The sequence below is a fragment of the Micrasema longulum genome, unplaced genomic scaffold (genome assembly GCF_059751315.1).
Source record: "Micrasema longulum isolate JH-2025_06_02 unplaced genomic scaffold, ASM5975131v1 h1tg001328l, whole genome shotgun sequence".
Classification (NCBI taxonomy): domain Eukaryota; kingdom Metazoa; phylum Arthropoda; class Insecta; order Trichoptera; family Brachycentridae; genus Micrasema; species Micrasema longulum.
The window spans coordinates 69,762-91,106 of NW_028278515.1; the positions used below are offsets into that span (position 1 = coordinate 69,762).

At 33.0% G+C, this 21,345-nt stretch overlaps 1 protein-coding gene across 1 annotated transcript; it reads right to left on the reverse strand.

The window, feature by feature from the left end:
• Positions 1-7,607: 7,607 nt before the first annotated feature.
• LOC148275865 (pre-mRNA-splicing factor ISY1 homolog) lies at positions 7,608-15,497 on the reverse strand. The gene is made up of 7 exons (XM_088235087.1): positions 15,327-15,497; positions 15,221-15,243; positions 14,618-14,784; positions 12,720-12,923; positions 10,348-10,497; positions 8,903-9,000; positions 7,608-7,916 (listed from the first exon to the last, which is right to left on the reverse strand). Exons 1-7 carry the CDS (start codon positions 15,327-15,329, stop codon positions 7,740-7,742), a joined length of 822 nt encoding a protein of 273 aa, XP_088091213.1. The 5' UTR covers positions 15,330-15,497; the 3' UTR covers positions 7,608-7,739.
• Between the last annotated feature and the right edge of the window lie 5,848 nt (positions 15,498-21,345).

The window sequence follows — 21,345 nt, forward strand, 5'->3', positions numbered from 1 at the left end:
ACGCCGGATCTCATTCATGATAAAATATACCAACTCTACATTTTTTATGTACATAATGAAAAACTAGAATTTAAATATAATATTTCAATTAATGTATGGCCTTCACATGACTGTTGAAATTTTATTGAAAAAAATTAACAAACAAAAGACAATGCTATTCCTCGTGGATTTATGTAATAATGTATGACATGCATGAGCTGATCCAATTAATTTCCAATAAAAATAATATATTTTTGAACGATTTAGATAGACCGGATAATTAGATTCATTTAAATTATTCAACCAGGATAGTAAGTATGGAATGGATGTTCTTACAAAGAATTATGAGTTTGAAAAATCATTGATTTGAAAGGAATATGTTTGTAAGTTAGTATATGTATTTAAAATACATTTATGTAATAAAAACTACTTTGCTCACGTTTTTATGTTAATATTATTATGCAATGAATTATTGTACCTAAAAATGTTAATTAAGTTACGTCATTTATACTGTGATGATTATTTCAATACTTATAAGTTACATAAAGTTTTTGTTATTAAACTTCAAATACTTTTAATTATTACAAATAAAGATACTCGTACAACTAAGCTCCACTGTTTAAACCACTAGTTAAATTAACTGCATAACTGTGTGAATCTCCAATAAATGAAACCTACCATGATTTCACAATTATAATTTACAATGTATGGATACATATTATATGTATGTATTTGGTAAAATGACATTCACAGCTTCAAGAGAATCCCAGCATAGGTTTTTTTAACTACCTATGGTCTTTAATGGCCTTTATTTATGTGTGCGTGACAGAAAATTTTGAAATAAAATGTTCTAATGTGAGTATATTAAAATTAGTATGTTTACTCAGTTTACTGACGGGCACTAACACCATTAAACATTCAAATGCACTAAACCTAAAAGTTTTTAAAATGCATATCATCAGGTTACAGTAAAGTCCCGATAATCGAACTAATTGGGACCAGACCTTGTTTCGATAAGCCTAAATAACCGTGATAACGCGGTTGGAAGAGAAAGAACGAGTCTCTTGTGTTATAATAGTGGCGTATAGTATGTAAATATACGTTTTCGGAACAGACTACTCTTCTTTATCGATGTAATAATACAGTTCACAGCTAACAGTTATTACACTACAGTACATATGCAACTCACTGTCTTTTGCATGGAGCATCCTATTGTAACTTGATTTGAGCGTACTGTAGACAGATGCTCGTTCTCGGACCAGACTGTACATACTTTCATCACCGAGTTTATGTCTTGTAATAAGTAGTATGTATGTAGTACAGAATACAATTTTTAAACTAACGTTTTAACCTAAGTTTTTACATTGTTTTGCTAGCCTAGTTACATTGTACTGTACATAATGTGCTGTTAAAACTAAGTATTAAATAAAAAAAGTGTACTGGATTTAAAAAATATTTAAATTTGTTTTTGAATTGATTTGACAACATGCACTTATTTTCACCTCTTTAAGCATTAATTCTTGAACCGGGTTGTGGCCCCATGGTAGTATTGTGGACTCACGGACCAAAGGTCCCAGGTTCAAATCCCACTCTACCACAACTCGATTTCCATTTTTCCAGCACAAGTTATTTACGACTTTTGGGAAATGGTCTGAAAGTTTTAATATTTCTGTAAATAATATAAACTCTAGTATATAAAGATATATTTTTTTTTTAAATCCTTAAGAAATGCGTATTTCTGTCACATGAAAAAACTAATTATTTCGTTCCAGGGCATGTTCAGATTAACCGGATGTTCATATTATGCGTGTTCAGATTAGCGGGACTCTACTGTATTACATTCTTCGGCAGATATATTTAAAAAAAATATATATGTATGAAAATGTTCAATGTTTTTTTGACAATAGATAAAATACTAAAAACTTGGATTTGAGTATAGTTCTTCCTATCACATACTTCTGTTAAAAATAAATGTTATCTTAAAAACTATGTATTTATGCACTTTATATTAATTTGTGGTAGGTACTCTGCAAAATGGGAGCATAAAACTTGGCTTTGATGCGGTGTATAAGAAATTCTATGTAGTATGAATTAGAAAAAAAACCTTTATAGCATATCGTCATTTAATTGTAAATATTTGTAATTAGAAGTTTTTCCCGAAATAAGATTTTAATTCCCTGTGAAAATAATTGATAAACATGCATACTCCTATATATAAGTAAAATTTAAACTTTAAAGTTAAATTTTAATGCAACATAAATTTACCTACTTACAATAGTTAACTTGCTCTTTATAATAATCATTATGAAGTGACTTTTACCATCTACATAATTTTGTGCTTTAGAGTTATGAGTAATGACAATGAAGCCAGTTACTAAAATGTTTATTAATGTTATGTAGGGCCTTACTTATAAACCTGGTGTAAATTTGTGCCAAGGGACAGCGGTACAATAAGGAAGGTATAGTGGAAATCTTACTTTTAAACATCTTATTTATACCCGGTATAGAGCTGGAATAGCAAATCTGGATCCGAGGTAGTATACCAATGGAATAGTGTCGTGTCACATTTTTTCAGTAGTAAAATTGATTATATTTATTTTGAATTTAAACATTTACAAAAATTCATTTGATCATCTCAACATTTATCAATTGCATATTTTGATATGTACTTTATCGTTCTTGTGACTAACATCAATTTTAAGAATTGACGTTTTACAATGAATATTCTCTTTCAAACGTCTCATGACGCTCAGATAATGTTGTGTATTCCCAGTTTGTCCTTTTGAAAGTATAAAATAAAACTTTTCAGAGTATAAAATATCGCAATAACCAAATAATTGAACGAATAAATCAATGTTTTGTATTTCGATCCACTTGGATTTTGTTAATTACGCTTGACGTTTGTTTGTTTGTTTTTGTTTAGTTACTTATTCTATTATGGGCCCTACTTATTAAATCATCTAATAAGTAAGGCCCGCAATAGAATAGTGGATTTATGATCTCTGGGGGATTATTGCTTGTATATGGCATCCCAAACATGAACATGCCTTTATAGCTGATTGAAACTGTTATGTAATATAAAATTATATCGGATAAATATAAGATATTTACTTAATTGTGAAGAAATTAAAGGCCTTTTGATGCTCTTAATGTTTATTGCTGTATTTTCTCCGTTTAAATGTTATATGAGCCAAGTTTTATGTGTGGTATTAACGGACGTGAAAAATTTACAGGAAGAAATAAAAATCATTATGTAATTTATATCCCTAGAATTGAAAGGAAAATTGTAACAAGTTAAGAACAATTTATGCATTTCAAATTTGTAGATATGTAGTTCTATTACGCGCCACAGTACAAGTGCAAATAATTTTATTTATAACTAGTAAAAACATATTATTGCAGAATATATTTATTTACTTACATAAGAATACTCAGTTTTGGTGATCAATTTACAAAAATGGCGTGTATTCAGTTATGATTGTACATAATATAAAGTTACTGATTTATATTTAGACTAAAATTATGATTGCCTGGCAGTAATATTATTAAATTCAATGTATCGACATTTCATTGTTTTATTTTATATCCCGAGTGATAAATAAATGCACAGTTTTTCTAAAACACTCAGTCGGATATGTACGGATGTCAATCAATACAATATATATATATATATATATTTTATCTAAACTGTTCTAAACGCCAGATACAGATTTACAAAAGGGCACTTTTTATTTGTGAATACCTAGTTCAATTAGAAAACAATTTGACAATATAGTCTTATAAAAAAGATTTTTAAAAATACAAATTGTACCATAAATATTTGCCTTATTATCGATGCTGGAAAGGAAAAAAGTTACCAAGCGACATGTAGCAACTTTACAGAAGAGCCAATTAAAGTTTTTTTGTTTTTTAATTAATAAAAAAATCTTATACATGCATATTATTTTGGCGTGATTCCTACATAATTTAAATACAAATTTAAAATGCGAGATTCTTTATTGATTATAAAAAAAAATAAATGGTCTTCTGTAAAGTTGCTACATGTCGCTTGGTAACTTTTTTCTCTCCAGCGTCATTATGTATTACAACAAAATACCTAAATCTTGGTTCACACGAGGACATTACACTAAACAAGACAATATTGTCCTGTCCCAGCTTCGTGAACAGCCTCAAACGCGCAAGACAGAATAATAAGGAACTTTAACACTACAGGAAATTGGGTACAAAAAATGTACAAAAAAATATTTTAATAAAAACTAGCTACTTTAAACGATGTCACTAGTTCATATGAATTAACCAATGATAAGAAAATTGTGAAAGATTCCCGGTTTACTTATCGTCAACGGACCAATCGGCAGAACTAATCGAGAAGAAGCGGAAGAAAACTTGAGACATCACAAGGGGATTAATTACAGAAATACATAACCTTGAAAAATCATAGCGCTGATACATATTTTTATTTTATTTTAATTGTCTTAGTTTAAAAGTCTATTAACAAATAAAAAAAAACCACTTCTTATTTCGAACTGGGTGATGTATTGGGTTTGTGAAGGACGAACTAAATAGTAAAAAGGTATCATTTCTGCCGACATTTTCATGTATGATATTTATGTTGTTCACATTTTCTTTTACACTATTTTTATTTCTAAGATCTTTGGTTAGAATTTTATTCATTTGTACCACACTGACCGGTAACATTATTATTTGTATCTTTGAAAAAGGCAATATCTGTGGGTCTTCCTCGTCAGTTATTCAGAGGAAGACCAAATAACTCCTGGATAACTCAATACTCTAATATCCTCCAGAAAAACTGCCTAGATGAAAGTGGCACCTGGAACTGAAGAATATAGAGCTTGAGGTCGAGAAGAGCCGATCCCAATAGTCTACCTAGGCAATGAGTCGGGGATAGTGCCAGGAAGACAGTAGGAATTTGGAGAAGTTAATGGATTGCTTTTTTTTAACCTTACATTTGTGTTATGATTTTTTTTCCCACCAAGCAAATTACGCGGCGACATCACGAATGCGCGCGGCGAAAGTAGGCCATAGTGGGGGGATTATTGGACACAGTCTGATGTATTCAAATATGATTCAACGCTCCTATAAAAAAAAAAAAAGTTTTAAATTATTTTTTTTTAAAAGACTCGCCTCGTCCTGGACGTCCTTCAACGTCCAATACTGAAGAAAACATCTACCAAGTGAAGAAATTAGTGCTTGAAAATCATCACCATAGCTCGAGAGAGCTTGCACACCTCTCACAAATCGGTTCAAATGATTTTGGTTGATGTTTTGTGAGATGCATCGCAGTGTGACTTGTTCCAAAAGCTCTTTCTTTTTTTCAAAGGTCTTGCTCACTCTTTTCTTCGATATTTGTGGTATTGTTCAATCGGAATTTCTTCCTATCTGACAAAAAAATAAAGCAAAGCCAAATAAACAATATTATTTGAGCGTTATAAGACATTTGAGACAGAACATCCGCAGGAAAAGGCCAGATTTATGGAAGAACAACTCTAGGATTTTGCACCACAAATTATTGTGCATTAGCACCGTCTCACAAAGCCATCATTGCGAATGAATTTTTGAACAAAAAATCAACGAATGTCATCGAACAACCCCCTTATTCTCCTGAATTGGCTCTCTGTGACTTTTCTGTTCCCCAAACTTAAATTACCGCTTTATGAAACTCGTTCTGACTTGATTGACGACATAAAATAAAATTCACAAAGAACTCGAGGCGATTTCGGAGTACGCCTACAAAAAGTTGAAAAAAATGTATCGCTTCAGAAGGAGCCTATTTTGAGGGAGATTCAATAAATTTGGAAGAAAAATAGATTTCTCGTTGTTTTTTGGACTCTAGAACATAAATATCTACTATTTTACCTTCATGAACTTTTTTCATCATTGTTTTGTTTTTTGCACAACAAAAGGCCATGAGGCTCAATTACAGGCGTAGAACACCGAGGCTGGAATAAAAATGGAGTGATCTCACCTGGAATGCAATCCGGAACCTTCTATTAGAGAGACAAATGTCCTCAGCTCCTACACCACGTGAGCCATCAAATTTTTGAAGGATTGCAAGAATAAAACATCTTTTGTTAGAAAACAAAACAGGGTTATGGATTGTAGCCAAAAGGAGCTTTGATTTGTAGACCACGGAAACTGGCGTCCACACTACTACTGTTTACATTTGTCTTGATTGTTCTCTTATCTGCACCTAATGGTGCATAGGGCCCTGTATTGTAAGAAGATTAGTCTTCTTTCAAAATTGTTTTCCCTCGCTGTTGTAATAAATTTCAACAAAAAGGCGTGTTCAAATACATAAATATTTCATTTTGATCATGTCAGGAGTCAAACCCGAGACCTCTTGAATGGCAAACAAACAGGCTGATCACTAGACCACAATGACATAATATTGTAGGTTTATGTTGTAACATGTCACATTGTCTAAAGGAACACTTCCCGTTTTTCTCTAAGCTCTTTAGTTTCTCCTTTACCAAGTGCACGAGCAAGGTCTTCCAAGATGTGACGCTCCAGACATTCATAGGTAAGGGAGTCCATTGAAATTATTTTTAATCCCATTGTCTCTTGACATCATTCTAATTAAGTTGAAATTTGCAGAACCCCTTTACTTTATATTTATATGTAGCATTCGTGGTAAAACAATTTTTATAAATGTGTCATACATATGGAAACTTGTATGAAAAATCTGGACAGTTAAAATGGAATTCATCTTGGAACAACTAAGCGCGATGGCATGGAGCTACCTTAATCTACATAATTTTGTTCACGTCTTTTTGTTCAGTGCTCTGGGCGATGCCAAATGCTGGAACCATAATTATCTGAAATTAAGGAATAAGGAACGCCTTATTATTGACGAAATTATAAGCAGGAAATCAATGAGGAGTCAAACCCGGAGATCAAAAATCATCAATTTGCATATAATCGTCATACCATGTTTTTGGGAATTTAAATTCAAGTCTGGAGTTCAATTATTTGTATTACATTCGTCTTTGTATAATGAAGAATCTATAGTAGTATCTTGTAGGTAGAAAGCTAATATTTATTATATATCTGTATAATTCAGGCAGAAAGATCCTTAATTGTTTAGGCACTGAATTTTGCAATTAAATTCCGTATCCGAATACGCTAATCTTTCATTTCAATAACTCCTATGCTCTGTATTTCTGTAATTCGGTAGTCAGATGGCAGAAGGAACCATCTGTATTTTTTTCTGTTTTAAAGTTTTCATTAATATTTCAGTAACTACACAGAAAAAAAAACATTTAGAATATATTTTTTTTGAAATGCAACACTAGAATATTTTAGTTTGAGGATTAAAGTCTCTAAATTGAGTCGTATTTCAGCTCTCCTGAACATTTTTAGCCATCTGACTACTGAATTATTCTGTCATTGTATAGAACCGACGTGACTATGTCATATTACTAGTGCTGCAGCTGACCGGTGATGTCGGTGAGAGAAAAATGGATTTAGGTTTGAGATTTGAGGCTCAAATAATTAGGAAATTCTTTAATGTTTATTTTTATCACAATATTTTTTTTACTCAATCCAGAGCATAAGCACGTATAAATTCATATTAGATTTGAAATGAAATGATTTAATGAAAAGCATAATGATAGAAATGCATATATTTGTTTTATATCACATAAACATGACAGATATAAGTAAATCATAAGAACTAAATAAGTATCTTTTTTTCTGATACTCTCACAAGGAATGAAATACATACTCCCAAAGAATAATTATCACGATTCCATCTTGACATCTAAGCAACCATATTTTTCTAATAATTCTTGTTTTTTCTTTCGCAGTAATGCGTCTTCGATATCTTTTTGTGAAGGAACAGGAACATGTAATGTGTAAACTGGTTGGGATGAATCTGGTGTATCTGAGCTATCTGGATTATCATCTGGTGTTTCTTCCTGAAAATTTCAAGTTAAAAAGAGTGAAAAATTTGCAATAAAAAACTGCACGCTTCATAAAGAAAAGGAAGTGATGCGTAGTACATAATATAATAAAATGAGTAGAACCTATATAATTAATGATAGAAGTTATCATCCAAACTTCAGATCCTTTTTTCTTGAGCACTCCGTCAACAAAGAATACAGAAAAACTCAAATTCCTCCGCCTTACCGCACACAGAAATGACTAGTTATTCACTATTGTAAAACATACATTTTAAAAGTTTTTTTTTAATCAATCTTCATTATTAAGTAATCTCTTGGAGACTTGAATAAGTTCTTGCTGTTTTTTCGTTAAAATTATTGCTTTATTTTTTTTAATTAGTAAAGAACATGTCATTGAAAGAATTGCCCATCGCTAGCGACTACTTTTTCTCATCTTTCTGGCAGCATGAATGAGTCATCTTTTGAGGTTATCTACAAGTCGAGCCATTTTTTGGCATCTTCACAAGAATGGAAGTGCTGCTCAGCCAGGCCATGAGTCATCAATCGGAACAAGTGGCAATCGAAAAGAGCAATGTCTGGTAAATAGGGCGGGTGGGGTAGGACTTCCCATTTAAGCATTTCCAGGCATGTTTTGACTGGCCTTGCAACGTGTGGTCAAGTGTCATGCTGCAAAATTACTTTGTTGTGTCTCTCCTCGTATTGCGCCCATATTTCCTTAAGGGATTCATTTTTTCCTCAGCGGAATAACATATACTATCATTTCAAGCCTAATGGTGAGCTTCTTGATGGAGTCAGTTGTAGTATTGCTCGATGTAAAAAGGATAAGATAACACCATCTGGTGTTATCTTATCCTTTTGATAACACTATTTAAGAACTTATTTAAGTCCCCATTGATTAAAAATATAGATAATACTTGCAAAATATGTATGCAATTAAAAAATACTAAAAATGTAATATATATATCATTACAAATATAGTTAAAAAATATAAATGCATATACCGAAATATATATATCTTCTTGTTCTTCTTCTATTGGGTCGTCGTTTGTCAGGGAACTTTCTTTTTTCTGCTTCCACTCTGCTATTGACTTTGCTCGTGCTGCAAATTTAATTCATAATATTTTACACTGCAAGCAAAAAATCTTGATGATTTTAAATTAATGTGATGGGTTGCGGTCCGGTGGTAGTGTTGCGGACTCACAAATCAGAGGTCAATTACAGCATGCGGTAGAAAGCTTAGTCTTTTTGAAAAAATTGATTACATATACCTATTTGAGGATATTGGAACTCGAGCCAATACTTAAGAATTAAAAATACCAGACCGAAACAAATATTTGATAAATCCTTATGGGTGAATTGATAATGAAGTGATATTATTATGATCTCGGCCTTGTGGTGTAGTGGTCAGCAGGTTTCCCTACCATACAAGAGGTCTCGGGTTCGATTCCTGACACGGTTGACATGAAATATTTATTTGAAATATTTTTTTACACTAGAATATTTCATAGTCTACGGACTAGCACCTGAAGCATAAGACCGATCATCTTATCTTTGTGTAATAGAAATTATCGAGATATGCTGTGATTGAAATATTGAATATTGAAATAAGTTGCTGTAATCGGCTACTTTCTTCTTTTACTAGGAACGAGCTGGAAGCACTTTATCCATTTAAAATTTTTTTTTTTTTAAGTGAAATACAAACTCTGGCGATGATGTTTAATAAATATATATAAATATTTTTTTTTTCTTTAAATGTTATTAGTATAAAACATCAACATTGATAATAAAATATAACAGTAAATTGTGCATAACAACTTATATGGACGATTTGCCATTGGATTGAAGCCCCGGGTTGAATTTCTGATATGGTCGACATGAAACAATTGCTTGAAGGGTCGTATTACACTGCAATATTTTATCGTTCTTGAACTAGAACCTGAAGCGTGAGACTGATCGCCTTACTTTATTGTTGCATTTATTTTACCTTACAGCGCTTTATGTTCCATCAGGTGCGGATAAAGCTTTGATGATGATAATTTTCATAAAAAATATTTTTATTTTCGAATGTATAGGAAAGATGTATGAATATATAAAAAAAAAACATTTTTAAGCGGTATGGTCTTCTATCCTCCCTGCCTACCCCTTTGTAGAAATATTATGATGACAATATCCTAAATAAGTTGTTAGAAACTTATTCTGTAATAGTAGGTATTCATAGATTTTATTGAGTATTGATATTTTTGAATAAGCAAAAATTTTGCTATGATGTTATTGAAAAACATTGGGAAACAAATAATGTTTGTTGATAATTTGAAATTTATAGTTTATATAATTACAATTATTTCCAGTTATTAGAATTTTTGTAAAGTGCCCTTGAGGTATCATATTACGAAAATTGAGCTGTATAAGTTATCTACAAAAATAATTATTACGATCATGTCTCAACCTTCTTTTTCTGCTTTACGCTCCAGAGGTAAAAGTAATCCATCGTCATCATCTCTGTATCCATAATAATCTGCATCAATGTCTCTCATCAACTCGGATCTGGTTTTCCTTGGGGGAGGGGGCGGGGCTTGATCAAACAGCTCTCTCACTCCTAAACAATACAATAAGTTTGATTTTTTTTATTTTTTTTATTTAAATCTTAAAGTAGGGCACACATATCATACATATTGTTATGTGTGTTCTAATAATAACATTGCAAATATATTTAATTTATAAATTGTTTATCACATATGTCTTGACCATTATTTTAAATTTTGATATGTTTTTTCTTCATAAATATTTATTGATTGCGATCTACACATTAAGTAATTCGTTATTAATTAGAGCTATGATCTAAAGCGATATGTAAATACGCTACTTACAGGTGGCACTTAGCTGTGCTCTGTATGATTTTTTTTAATCATCCATAGCCTTGAATTCTGAATATCCTGCGACAACATTTTTGGTGGAGGGAAATCAACTAAAGAATGTCAATAGGTTATTTGAAATCTGCGCACTGTCTGCCGACTTAAATTGAACATTTGATAACTCCCAAAACGTTTAGTCAATTTTAGTCTATCGAAACGACAAAACCAGGAGATTAATTTGGTTCGACTGATACAGATTCCAAATAAAATTCTTTAGCTGGCTTACCTATAAGTCAAACCAGCATGAGTTTTTGTCCTCGGAATGGAATGGAACATTCCAGTGAGAACACTGTCATGAAATTTACTACACGTAGGTACATTAGAAGATTAGATAAAACTTACTTTGAAAAAATAAGAAAACAATTAAAAATTTGCATTTATTTTTTTGTTGCTATATACATCTATTCTATATATTTATATATAAAAGGCGATGTTTGTATGTGTGTCCTCGATAGACTGAATAACTGCTGGACCGATTCGTGTGCGGTTTTCAGCGAAATGTAGATCTTTGCTAAGAGCATATTTATAGCTATTAAAATTTTCAATTTATTGTGTATAAAAAAAGTTTGTTTTTGAATGTTAATAAACAATATTAGTTTTTTATGGATCCCAATCAGTATATTTCCTTAAATTCCTTATAATTAAATTTCTACCCATTTATTTATTTATAGTGGCTTTTTAGTAATTATAAAATAATACTAACTGACATTTGATACATTTTTGAAAATTGCATTCCTGTATAAAGTACACTCCTGTATGCACAACACAAACAGAAAGAAATAACCATATGGATACAAAAAATAGACAACAAAAATATATGTACAAGAATAACACAAAATAATAATTGTAATAATATAACATATAACTAAACTAACAAAATTTAACATTGTTGTAAAAGAGCAGAGTTTGAGATTTGCAAAAAGAATTTAATGTTTGAAAATGAATTGTTTTATGTTTTGGAATTCAAATATGAACAAGTACTTAGGTACCCACTTAAATTTAATATTTGAATATTATTTCTTTTTAGATTTGGAATTCAATCATGAACAAGTACCTAGGTTCCTATTTATCAACGAAAAGTTACACCATCTTTTTTCCTTTTATGTGAACAGATATTGGACAATTTTTTTTTATTTTAAGAGAAAATGCGGACTGACTTTTCTTCATTCAAACGTATTCCCGTATTTTCTCCTTGGATTATGGCACTGATTTTTTCACACTATAACTAGTTATTATTGGCATGTCTCAATTGTTTTGTTTTTTGATAAATTGTTTATTATGGGAACTAGAACCTTCCAAAAACCCATAAAAATGTCTAGTTTTATCTGCGGTCATCAGGCGCACGGTATTCAATTATGATAACTATTTTCGAAAAACACAAAACGTACCGATACAGAAAATTTTATGATGATACTGTTTAAAAAAAAAAAAACCAAATCGGTTCAGTATTGAGGTGCGGAAAATTCGACAACAAAACGTCAGTTTTGTCTATTTTAATCAGGCATAAAAGGTCCGAAATGGAGTTGTCTTTTTAGCATAGCATCGGGGAGGCATCTTCAAAACAGTGATAGGAAAACAATGTTGAAATACCTATTTATCAAAATTCCCTGTCCCCACATATCCTCAGAATTTACGTAATCCGGAACACAAAAATAATCATGTACATATCTAATTTTCAATAAATACGATAATTGATATCAGACTTTCAACAGTGTTCATTTAATATATATATGTATATACGAGTATGTACTCAAATCTAGCAATAGCAAAGCATTGCCGGGTTCAGCTTACAGTTTATAAAAGCATAGATCTTCAAGCAATTTAATAAATTTAATCACGTTATTCCACAATGTTAATGCCGGTTCAATAAATAATATAGAAGATTAGATTTTGTTTTATACTGTACCGGGTAGATCCTTAGCTGCTCCGAAGTAGCGGTAGCCCCTGTTACCGGGAACCTCGCGACCTTCATGGTCCAACATGCGCGGTCCTACTTTGGCATAGTCAGGTCCTCCCAAGCTAAGAATCTGGTCCTCCCAATGCCTCTTCTCCCTCAGCAGTTTGTTAATCTCATCATTCAGGTCTCTGATGCGAAACTCTCCCAATCCGGCTGTTAAAAAAATTATATTTGAGAAGATAGATAAACAGAGATGGCGATTTTTTGAGAACAAAGTATCGTCTATTCAATTCTGAACCATTCTAAACATCAAACACTAAAAATCATTCATCTGAACTATCCTAAACACCAAGGATACTCTTGAAAGGTCATTGTACTTTGAATTCTTAACAGGACTTTCTCGCTTTTAACAATTTTACAATAACATATACAATACTCAAAAAAATCGCTCTTTTCGTTTTTTTTTTTTTAACTAATAAAATAATCTCATCTCACCTATTATTGTGGCATTATTCCTACATAATTTAAATAAAAAATATTTGAATAAGATTTTTTGTTAGTAAAAAAAAGAGCTTTCATCGGTTTTTCTGTAAAGTTGGCTACATGTTGCTTAGGAACGTTTTCTTTTCCACCGTCGATATTATATTAAGGGAATCATAAAGAAATGGTGTATTTTATGACCTGCCGTTCGAGTGCAGTTTGTGTCCAGACACAGCGAAGTAAAATCGTCCGTGAGTTATTTTTTTGCATTGAACTATTATTTGGCATTATTTAAGAGCAATAAAATTAAAATTATTGTTAAGGATAAAATGATCAAATCAGAAATTGGCAAAGGACACATCAGTCACTATATGTTACTTTTTTCGACCAGGGCTTGAATGCCAGCAAGGCCACAGATGCCATCAAAGAAGTTTATGGTGAAGTGCTAACAGCACATAGATATCCATATCAATAATTTATTTTTGCCTTTTTCAATTTTATATTGGTAAGTATCTAATTGATTGGAATTTAATAATATACTCCTTTATTGTGTCTATAGAAAAGCTGACAGTGGATAAATTATTATGAGTTTTAAAAATATTAAAGGTTGTGTCTTATATTGTTTTCCACAAATTTAAAGTAATTTTTGTACCATTCCCTAGACAACTTACTCTTTCTAGATCTCAAGAGAGCAAATGTAGTATAATCCGAGGAGTTAGAGATTTTTTTATATCTTTTGTGATAACAAGAAATGTACTTAATAATTGTATTGTTTAGTGTCAAATAAAACATTTCCATCACATGATTAATGTCAGAGGACATAAGGATATCATCCCAATTCGCATTAGATATTGCTGTATTTCTAATATTATAGTCAGCTTTTAAAAATGGTAAATTTCTCTTAAAACAACCGTAAATTAGTATAAAAACAATTCTAACGTGTCTAAGGAAGATTTTGATATATAAAAATGGTGAATAAGTGTTGTGCTCGTAATTGCAAAAGGAATTTAAATATGGCCCACATTTCTGCGCCTAGAGTGTACGTGGTGTTGACCTAAGCCTGGATGGCCTTTAAAATTTGGTGATGACATTAAAATCCCTGGTTGAATCAGTTCTTCATTTTATCATTGACGAATTATTGGAAACTGACTCAAATTCCCATGGATTACCGTGCAGTTAAATTTACAACGCATCGGCAAAACAAATAGAACGGGAATTTGCGCAAAAATGTGCAATTTCTTTATGGTTCCTCTATTATCTAGATAAAAATCCCTCGAGGTTAGATCCAGTAGGTAAGTCTTTAAAAAATATATTTGAAAAGTTTTTACATTCCTGAAGGCAACAGAAATGAAAACAAGATCACGGTCTAGTAATTAATACTACTTATTGTACCTACTTTATGAACAGTAAATATATTATTAACTTACCATTTTGTATTTGTGAAACTTTTTTGGCAATTTCTCTAATAATTTGTAATCTCCATTTTTCTGCCTGTGGTAATTCAGTACATTCGGATGCTAAAAATGGCCTGCGTTGTTTGACTACTCCTCCAGTTTCTTGTACTTGAGCTGCACGCCACCGCGCTAGGGTAGTCCTGCAAAATAATCATTTTTGATCATCTTCAAAATTTACATAAAAAAACAACTCTGTCAGTTACATCCACCCGTGCCTTGTGTCAGAGGATAACCTCAGTTATCACTTAACCAATGTCTCATTTTATCATGATCAATATTCTGTGTGTAATAAAGCCAGAAACGTTAACAAGTGGTTGGCGCCTATCATGCTTGAGGCCTCGGGTTTGATTCCTGGCAGGGTAGACGTGAAATATTAATTTAAAAGGTGGTTTTACACTGCACTATTTCATTGTTCCTAGACTGACAACTGAAGCGTAAGACTGATCACCCAGCCTTCCATTAAACAACAATGGGTCAGATACGCTACAATTGGAGTACAATGCAGTGCCCTATGCGCCACTGAGTGCGGATAGGGAACTGATAATGATTTATTATGAGAAATCTTCCGGTACTTACATAGCTTTTTCTGCATTGCGAGCCTGAAAAATATTTTTTAGGTTATTAATTTAGTAATACAACGATAATCGATTAACATGGTTATCGAGAAAAAACGTATACGCACCATTTTCACACGGGGGTTTTATTTTCTATGTGAACTACTTTTTTTAAAATGAAAATAATAAACGAATGAAACGTAGACGCCAGAATTACATCGACCGCCGTTTTATGTCGAGATTGTTGACAATCAAAATCAGGCTGACAACCTGACAATCTTTGACAACCAGAGATCTGTACAGTTTGACAATGACAACCATAGGTAAAATAAATAAATTATAATAATGGAAAGCGTTTACGAAGTTTACATAGCAGTGGCGATGAAAGTTGGTAGTTCGCTTTTGTTGCTGTATTTTTCGAGTGATGCGTTTAGTAAAACGTGGATTGTTATTATTGTTTGGATGATATACATATTACACAATGAGCCAAAAAATCACCCCAAAGACGCTGTATAAAAAACATCAAAACACGTCTTGCAGCTACAGAGTGCACAGGCGGTTGGGATTATAGTTCCTTGCTAACAATCAAAGTTGATTAAAGTAAAAGCTTAGAGCCATATTAAAACACATTGCAGCTATAGAGTGTATGGGCTTTTGAAGTTCTAACTCCTGATTAGATACATTGAAAATGATAATCTCACTAGATGTGTTTGATTTAGAAAATCAAAGCTATATTACCACATGTCCTACATCTATAAAACACTTGAGCAGTTGGAGTTCTAACCCCTCTTAGAGTTAAAATTGTAATTATCGATTAATTAAATTAACAGATAAATCCAAAAGCAAGATCAATCAATCATATGTCTTGCAGCTACATACTGCGTTTGCATTTAATCCCCATTTACCTACTGCTGAATTTATGAAATTTTGTGTTTAAAAAAATGCATACGTCTTGTAGTTACAAAGTGCACAGAAAATTAGAACTCTTAAAATAATTTCTACATACAATTTACAAATAAACAATAAAGTCGTATGTTTTTCAATTGATTATATACCTCCTCTATACGCTTGCCACACGTCGCTTGGCGAAAAGCTTAGCTAGCGTACGCAAGTCAAAAGCATTCACATGCTTGTGTCCATTGGTTCAAGCAATATATATGAGTTTTGGTGGTGTTCTTATACAAGAGCAATATATACCTATGCTGGTTATCTAACAACGGGGTATCTACCCCGAATAATTTGGGTGATACTATAAATATTATAGAAATAGGAAAACATCCAGAAGCAGGGATTGTAATCTCTTCCCTGAGACCTCTGTGCATCATCACTTGTCCGACGAATATAGATCCAGCATAACTTTGTCTGTGCGTGGTCTGGAGTTGCTGGTAGTTTTCGCATACTTAAAGCACGAGCAGCCAGATGGGCTTCACATTCAGGGCCTGCAGTCAGCTCTTATGGCTGTTGGTGGGGGTAATAGTATCAGGCCTATCTCTAGAGTAATAGGTGCCCGGGGCAAACACAAGCTCAGCGCCCCCCATTACCGTCCCATACCTACACATCATAGAGATTTTTTTTATCCGGAGTTCATAATTTTATGTCACGGCACTTTATGTGTAGGTTAAATGAACAAAAAATATCACATCAGGAAACATGTTCTAAAAGAAAGTAAAGATAGAATATAAAGTAGAGAGAAAGTACAGAAACACGTAGAACGATTTATTAAAAAAAAAAAAAAATTACTAAGTTACTCGTTAATAAGCAGGATAACAAAAAAAAGTACAAAAGAAAAAAAAATATCTCTGAAATCTAACTTACGAGTTTCATCACTCTCTATGGAAAGTAAAGCATGTGCAACGAGTTTTTCTTCTGACATTGTTGAACGTAAATACGTTTTAATAAGTTTCAATTTGCTGAAACTACGCTCAACGCTAGCGATGGTGACGGGAATAGTAAGTAGAATTCGAAGTGCGACCCAAAGATTTGGGAACAATTTTTGATTCGTTGAAGGACCTTAATCAGAGAAGCTATAACACTGTCGTTCAATATCAACTGCACACAAACCAGCTCATTATATAGCTCACCCCCATATATGTATATCAAACAAAATTTTGTGGGTCGGGTGAGCTTGCAATTAACCACATAGTTTACTGAGCTGCATCTTTTCGGGAAGTTCTTTGATGTTGTAAAGAAATTCCAATATTTTATCTAGTGGTTGTCAATTTGTTGATATCGGTGCTTCAGGAAGCTATTCAACGTGTCTACAAGAGGATATGATGTATCCCTTTTAAATACATCTTCAGGAGATGCAGCAATTGCATCAATGCCCTCGTCAGAAAATATGCGTTTTTTTTGTTTGGCGTCACTTTTCGGTAAAGACGGGATCAATTCCAAGCTGAGTGGCAATTTCTTTGGCTTCGGTCACCGAATTATACAAACCGTTTGTTCCAAAATTTCGAAGGAATACTAAAGACTTTCTTTGTTGTGCTATTTCACTAGGAATGTTGGTTATTTTGGTTTGTAGGATCTTGCTTGCCAAATTTATTTCGAACAACAGGTCATACCACATTATTGAATAAATGAAAAATATTCCATTTGCACAACGAGTGATTGTGCTTCAGATGCGATAGTTGGATAATCCTGCAGCTCTAGTAGCGCATCACATACCTCGGCGTGTTGGTTGCGATGATTTAGCCGTGTCAGCAAAAGCCAAATTGAGACTGAATACTCTGTCTTGAATACTTTTGTGGATTTTCGCAATATTGCCACCATTGTCATAACCTTGACTTCGGCAACCGTTCATGTTTAAACCACATAACTCTTTGATGACATGAACATGACATGAATTTTGTCAAATAATAGATTCGTAAGTACTTCACCAGTCGACTCCTAAGCGATAATAAAGCTTTCCTCGACGTTGACAGTTCTATTAATATCTGGCTCTTCTCGCACATTTCGAATCGTCATTGAGGGACGAAAAAAGATACTTAAGCCCTGGCAAACGCCTTTCGTTTGGCCGTGCTTGAGGTAAAGATGGCTCGGCGATCATTTTATTCAGATGCAAGCTAAAGCTCTCATGGTTCTGGCAGTCATCCAAAAGAGGGAGTCAAGGCGAAAGTGTCATAAATTATATATAAAAAATAAATTCTTCAATTTTTTATTTCTCGAGTATTTATTTCTCGTACGTTTATAATAAATTATAATACAGAAGAAAGTGGTTGATGAGTAGCCCCTAGGCCAGTAATATGGTACAGTGGCTAGGATCTGCCAAATTGGTAAACTGGTATTGGTCAGCAACGGATTAATAAAAGTGGTCTGCTATGAGCTGTTGCTGGACACGTCTGCCCTCTGTAATACGTGCCTGTACATTTTCAATATCTATATTGTCTAGCTCCTCAGCAGATTCATCAACAGTACATTCATTAATCTCGTCGAGGTGATGTTTGATCCGCATGTTGTGCAATATCACGTATGAATGTATTATTAACCCTGCTCTGCGTGGGCTATACATTAAGACCCTTTGCTTAGAAAAGCATCTAAACGCTGATTTTAAGATCTTGCCCGACAGTGAGCATTTGTATAACTCTGCTGCTGCCGATTGTCACCTGCATTTACTATTGGCGTTCTAATGAGTATCCAAGGTTCTAATGAGTATCCACTGTCTCCTAAAAAAAACATAGCATTATGGGAAAATAACTACATTTACTTGAATTTTATGGTTACTTAAATGTGTCATCGTTTTACATATTTTGTTGTACTAACAGTATTTATTTAAAAAGTTCTCTATGAAATGAAGTAATGTCTGAAGAAATGAAGTTCTCTAGATAGAGAGATAGATGTTTTACTTTTAAACAATATAAAAATTTGAAAAAATAGTTAGTACTGAGCCCATGTACATACTAATTAATCAAGTTTTCCTTTCACCTCTGATATGCCACAACTTCATTACCCTTTTGGCAGCAGAATTTGTCCAAATAAAGCTGTCATGTCTGGCCCGGGAATACCTGGCATTGACGTTCAAAATTTATTTTTCGGGGTCACATACCTGAAACAAGATATTCAAAGTAATAATGCAAGTAGGTCCTCTTACGAGGTGCATTTTGTTATTGCACTGAAACCCAAAAATGGTTTTCTGCTACAAGTAGGTAGTATTCTAACCATTTGCACATTCATGGAATGATGCCCATGATGATTTAAGGCAGCTTCTTCATTTTCAGCAGGTGCAATGATAGCCACATGAGTGCAATCGATTGCACCTATTGTTCCTGGGAATGGCTGCGGAGCATTTGCAAACTTTTGCTTTGCAGCAAATCTTTCCTGCCTCGTCATTGGGAATTTCAACCATTTCATCAGCAGTTCATCGTTCATACCTAGTGAAACTCTATTCACGCAGCGGCTGACGGAATATTGGCTAACAGCTAAGTTATATTCGCGCCCAATCCCTCGATGGTATGACCCGATGGCATAAAATCTTATCGCTGTAAAAATCTGAAAATAAGACACATACCCACTTAATAAAATTTTATATGAAAGTATGCAATATTTGCATAAAAATTGTTACCCAATTTATTGCCACTAGTATTTTTGTCGATGAAAGGAAATACCTGTGATTGCACGGACAAGCCACTGATTCTTTGCCTTTGCAATCTTATTGACAATTTCTCACGCAGATAAATTGCCATGGCTCTTGATATTCTAAATAAATTTTGAAACAGTTGTTCCTCCAGCTCTAAAGGGTTTTGGCTATCTCTTAACTGCCTATAATGAAGCCTCATACAATTGGCTTCCTTTGCCTCCACTATATCCCAGGCTAAATATCCTGCAGCCATTATTAGAATATTTTTTATCTATAATCCAAAATCTATAATTGTATGCAAACATCGATGTGTTTGGCATACAATTATAGGTTATAGTTCATTACTTTAATTAAAAATATTTGTTGGAAAATAAGCTTGTGAGTACTTCAGCGATCATTAAGTAAACTCGATGTATGTAAACATTTACACTAAATCAATTTTATTAGGTACCTATTACAAGGGTACATTTATAAACATTTGAATTACAAAGTTTGACAAAAGCATAGGAATTATTTTAAGTAGATGGTAATTTATAATGAAAAAAATACATAATAAAGTAACAAACAATGTTTACTTACGTTTATATGCGAAATTAACTATGTATTTAAAATGTTTTTCTGTTAAAAACAAAATTTCACAAAATCCTTAGCGTTTGCGTCGGGTAAAATGGCCGCCTTAAGTTATGGGAAGTTTTAAGGACTTTGGCCTTCGCGGAAGGAATTCATCTGTCAAATTTTTGATCGAGAATCGCAAACATCCTTAACTAAGGATTTGATCCTTAATAGTAGCCTTAAGATAAGGAACATAGTTACAGAATCGCGGTTCAGATCCGATCCGATCCGATCCTTCTGACAAGTTGGAAGACGTTGATCACGGAGATGGGGAATGCAGATCATTGTTCTTTGGTAGTGTTTTGCATTCTTTGGATTTTTATTTTTTGCTTGCGTTTGCACATTTATTCATACCTGGCCACGCTGATAATTAAACGTCGAATAAATATGAACACTTGAAATCAAACGCGATGATTTTCATTTGGAACATTATTCCGTCCTTAACCGTTACCTAAAACGCTTAATTAGGTTGAATCAACCAAACCGTATCCTTTTTTTCAAACAGTTTTGCACACATTTGCGTTTAATCATTAGTGTGCTCTTTATATGTAGCAAATTTTATTCGCATGAAACAATAAAAATCCTCAAATTTACCACTCCCTAGGAGGTAGAGAAGATTCATTATATTTTTTATCTATTTTTAGAGCCACGTATGTTTCGCAACTGACATATGCAGTCAGAGCCTGCTGGCATGAGGTCAAATCTGAAACTGTAAATCGAACCACTTTGAGTGGTCAAAGATTACCTCTGCTGGCGATCTCGGGGGCCTGTAGACCTGTTTCTACAGCGGCATTGCCTATTTTCGTGGCGGAGCTTTCCGCTGCAATTAACGTAACGTTGGAAAACGTGTGGAGACACCTTTATACACAATAATATTATAGTTTATTATATTATTCATTTAACGAAGAAGAAGAAGAAAAAATTATAAATTTTAACTTTCACAATCCATGGTTACAAATGAT

Excerpts from the sequence above, each read along its gene's own strand:
- LOC148275865 (XM_088235087.1), bottom strand. Across the intron at positions 9,001-10,347 it reads GCGTAAAGCAGAAAAAGAAG|CACGAGCAAAGTCAATAGCA; the intron begins GTTGAGACATGA and ends TTAAATTTGCAG. Across the intron at positions 7,917-8,902 it reads AAGAAGATATATATATTTCG|GAAGAAACACCAGATGATAA; the intron begins GTATATGCATTT and ends TGAAATTTTCAG.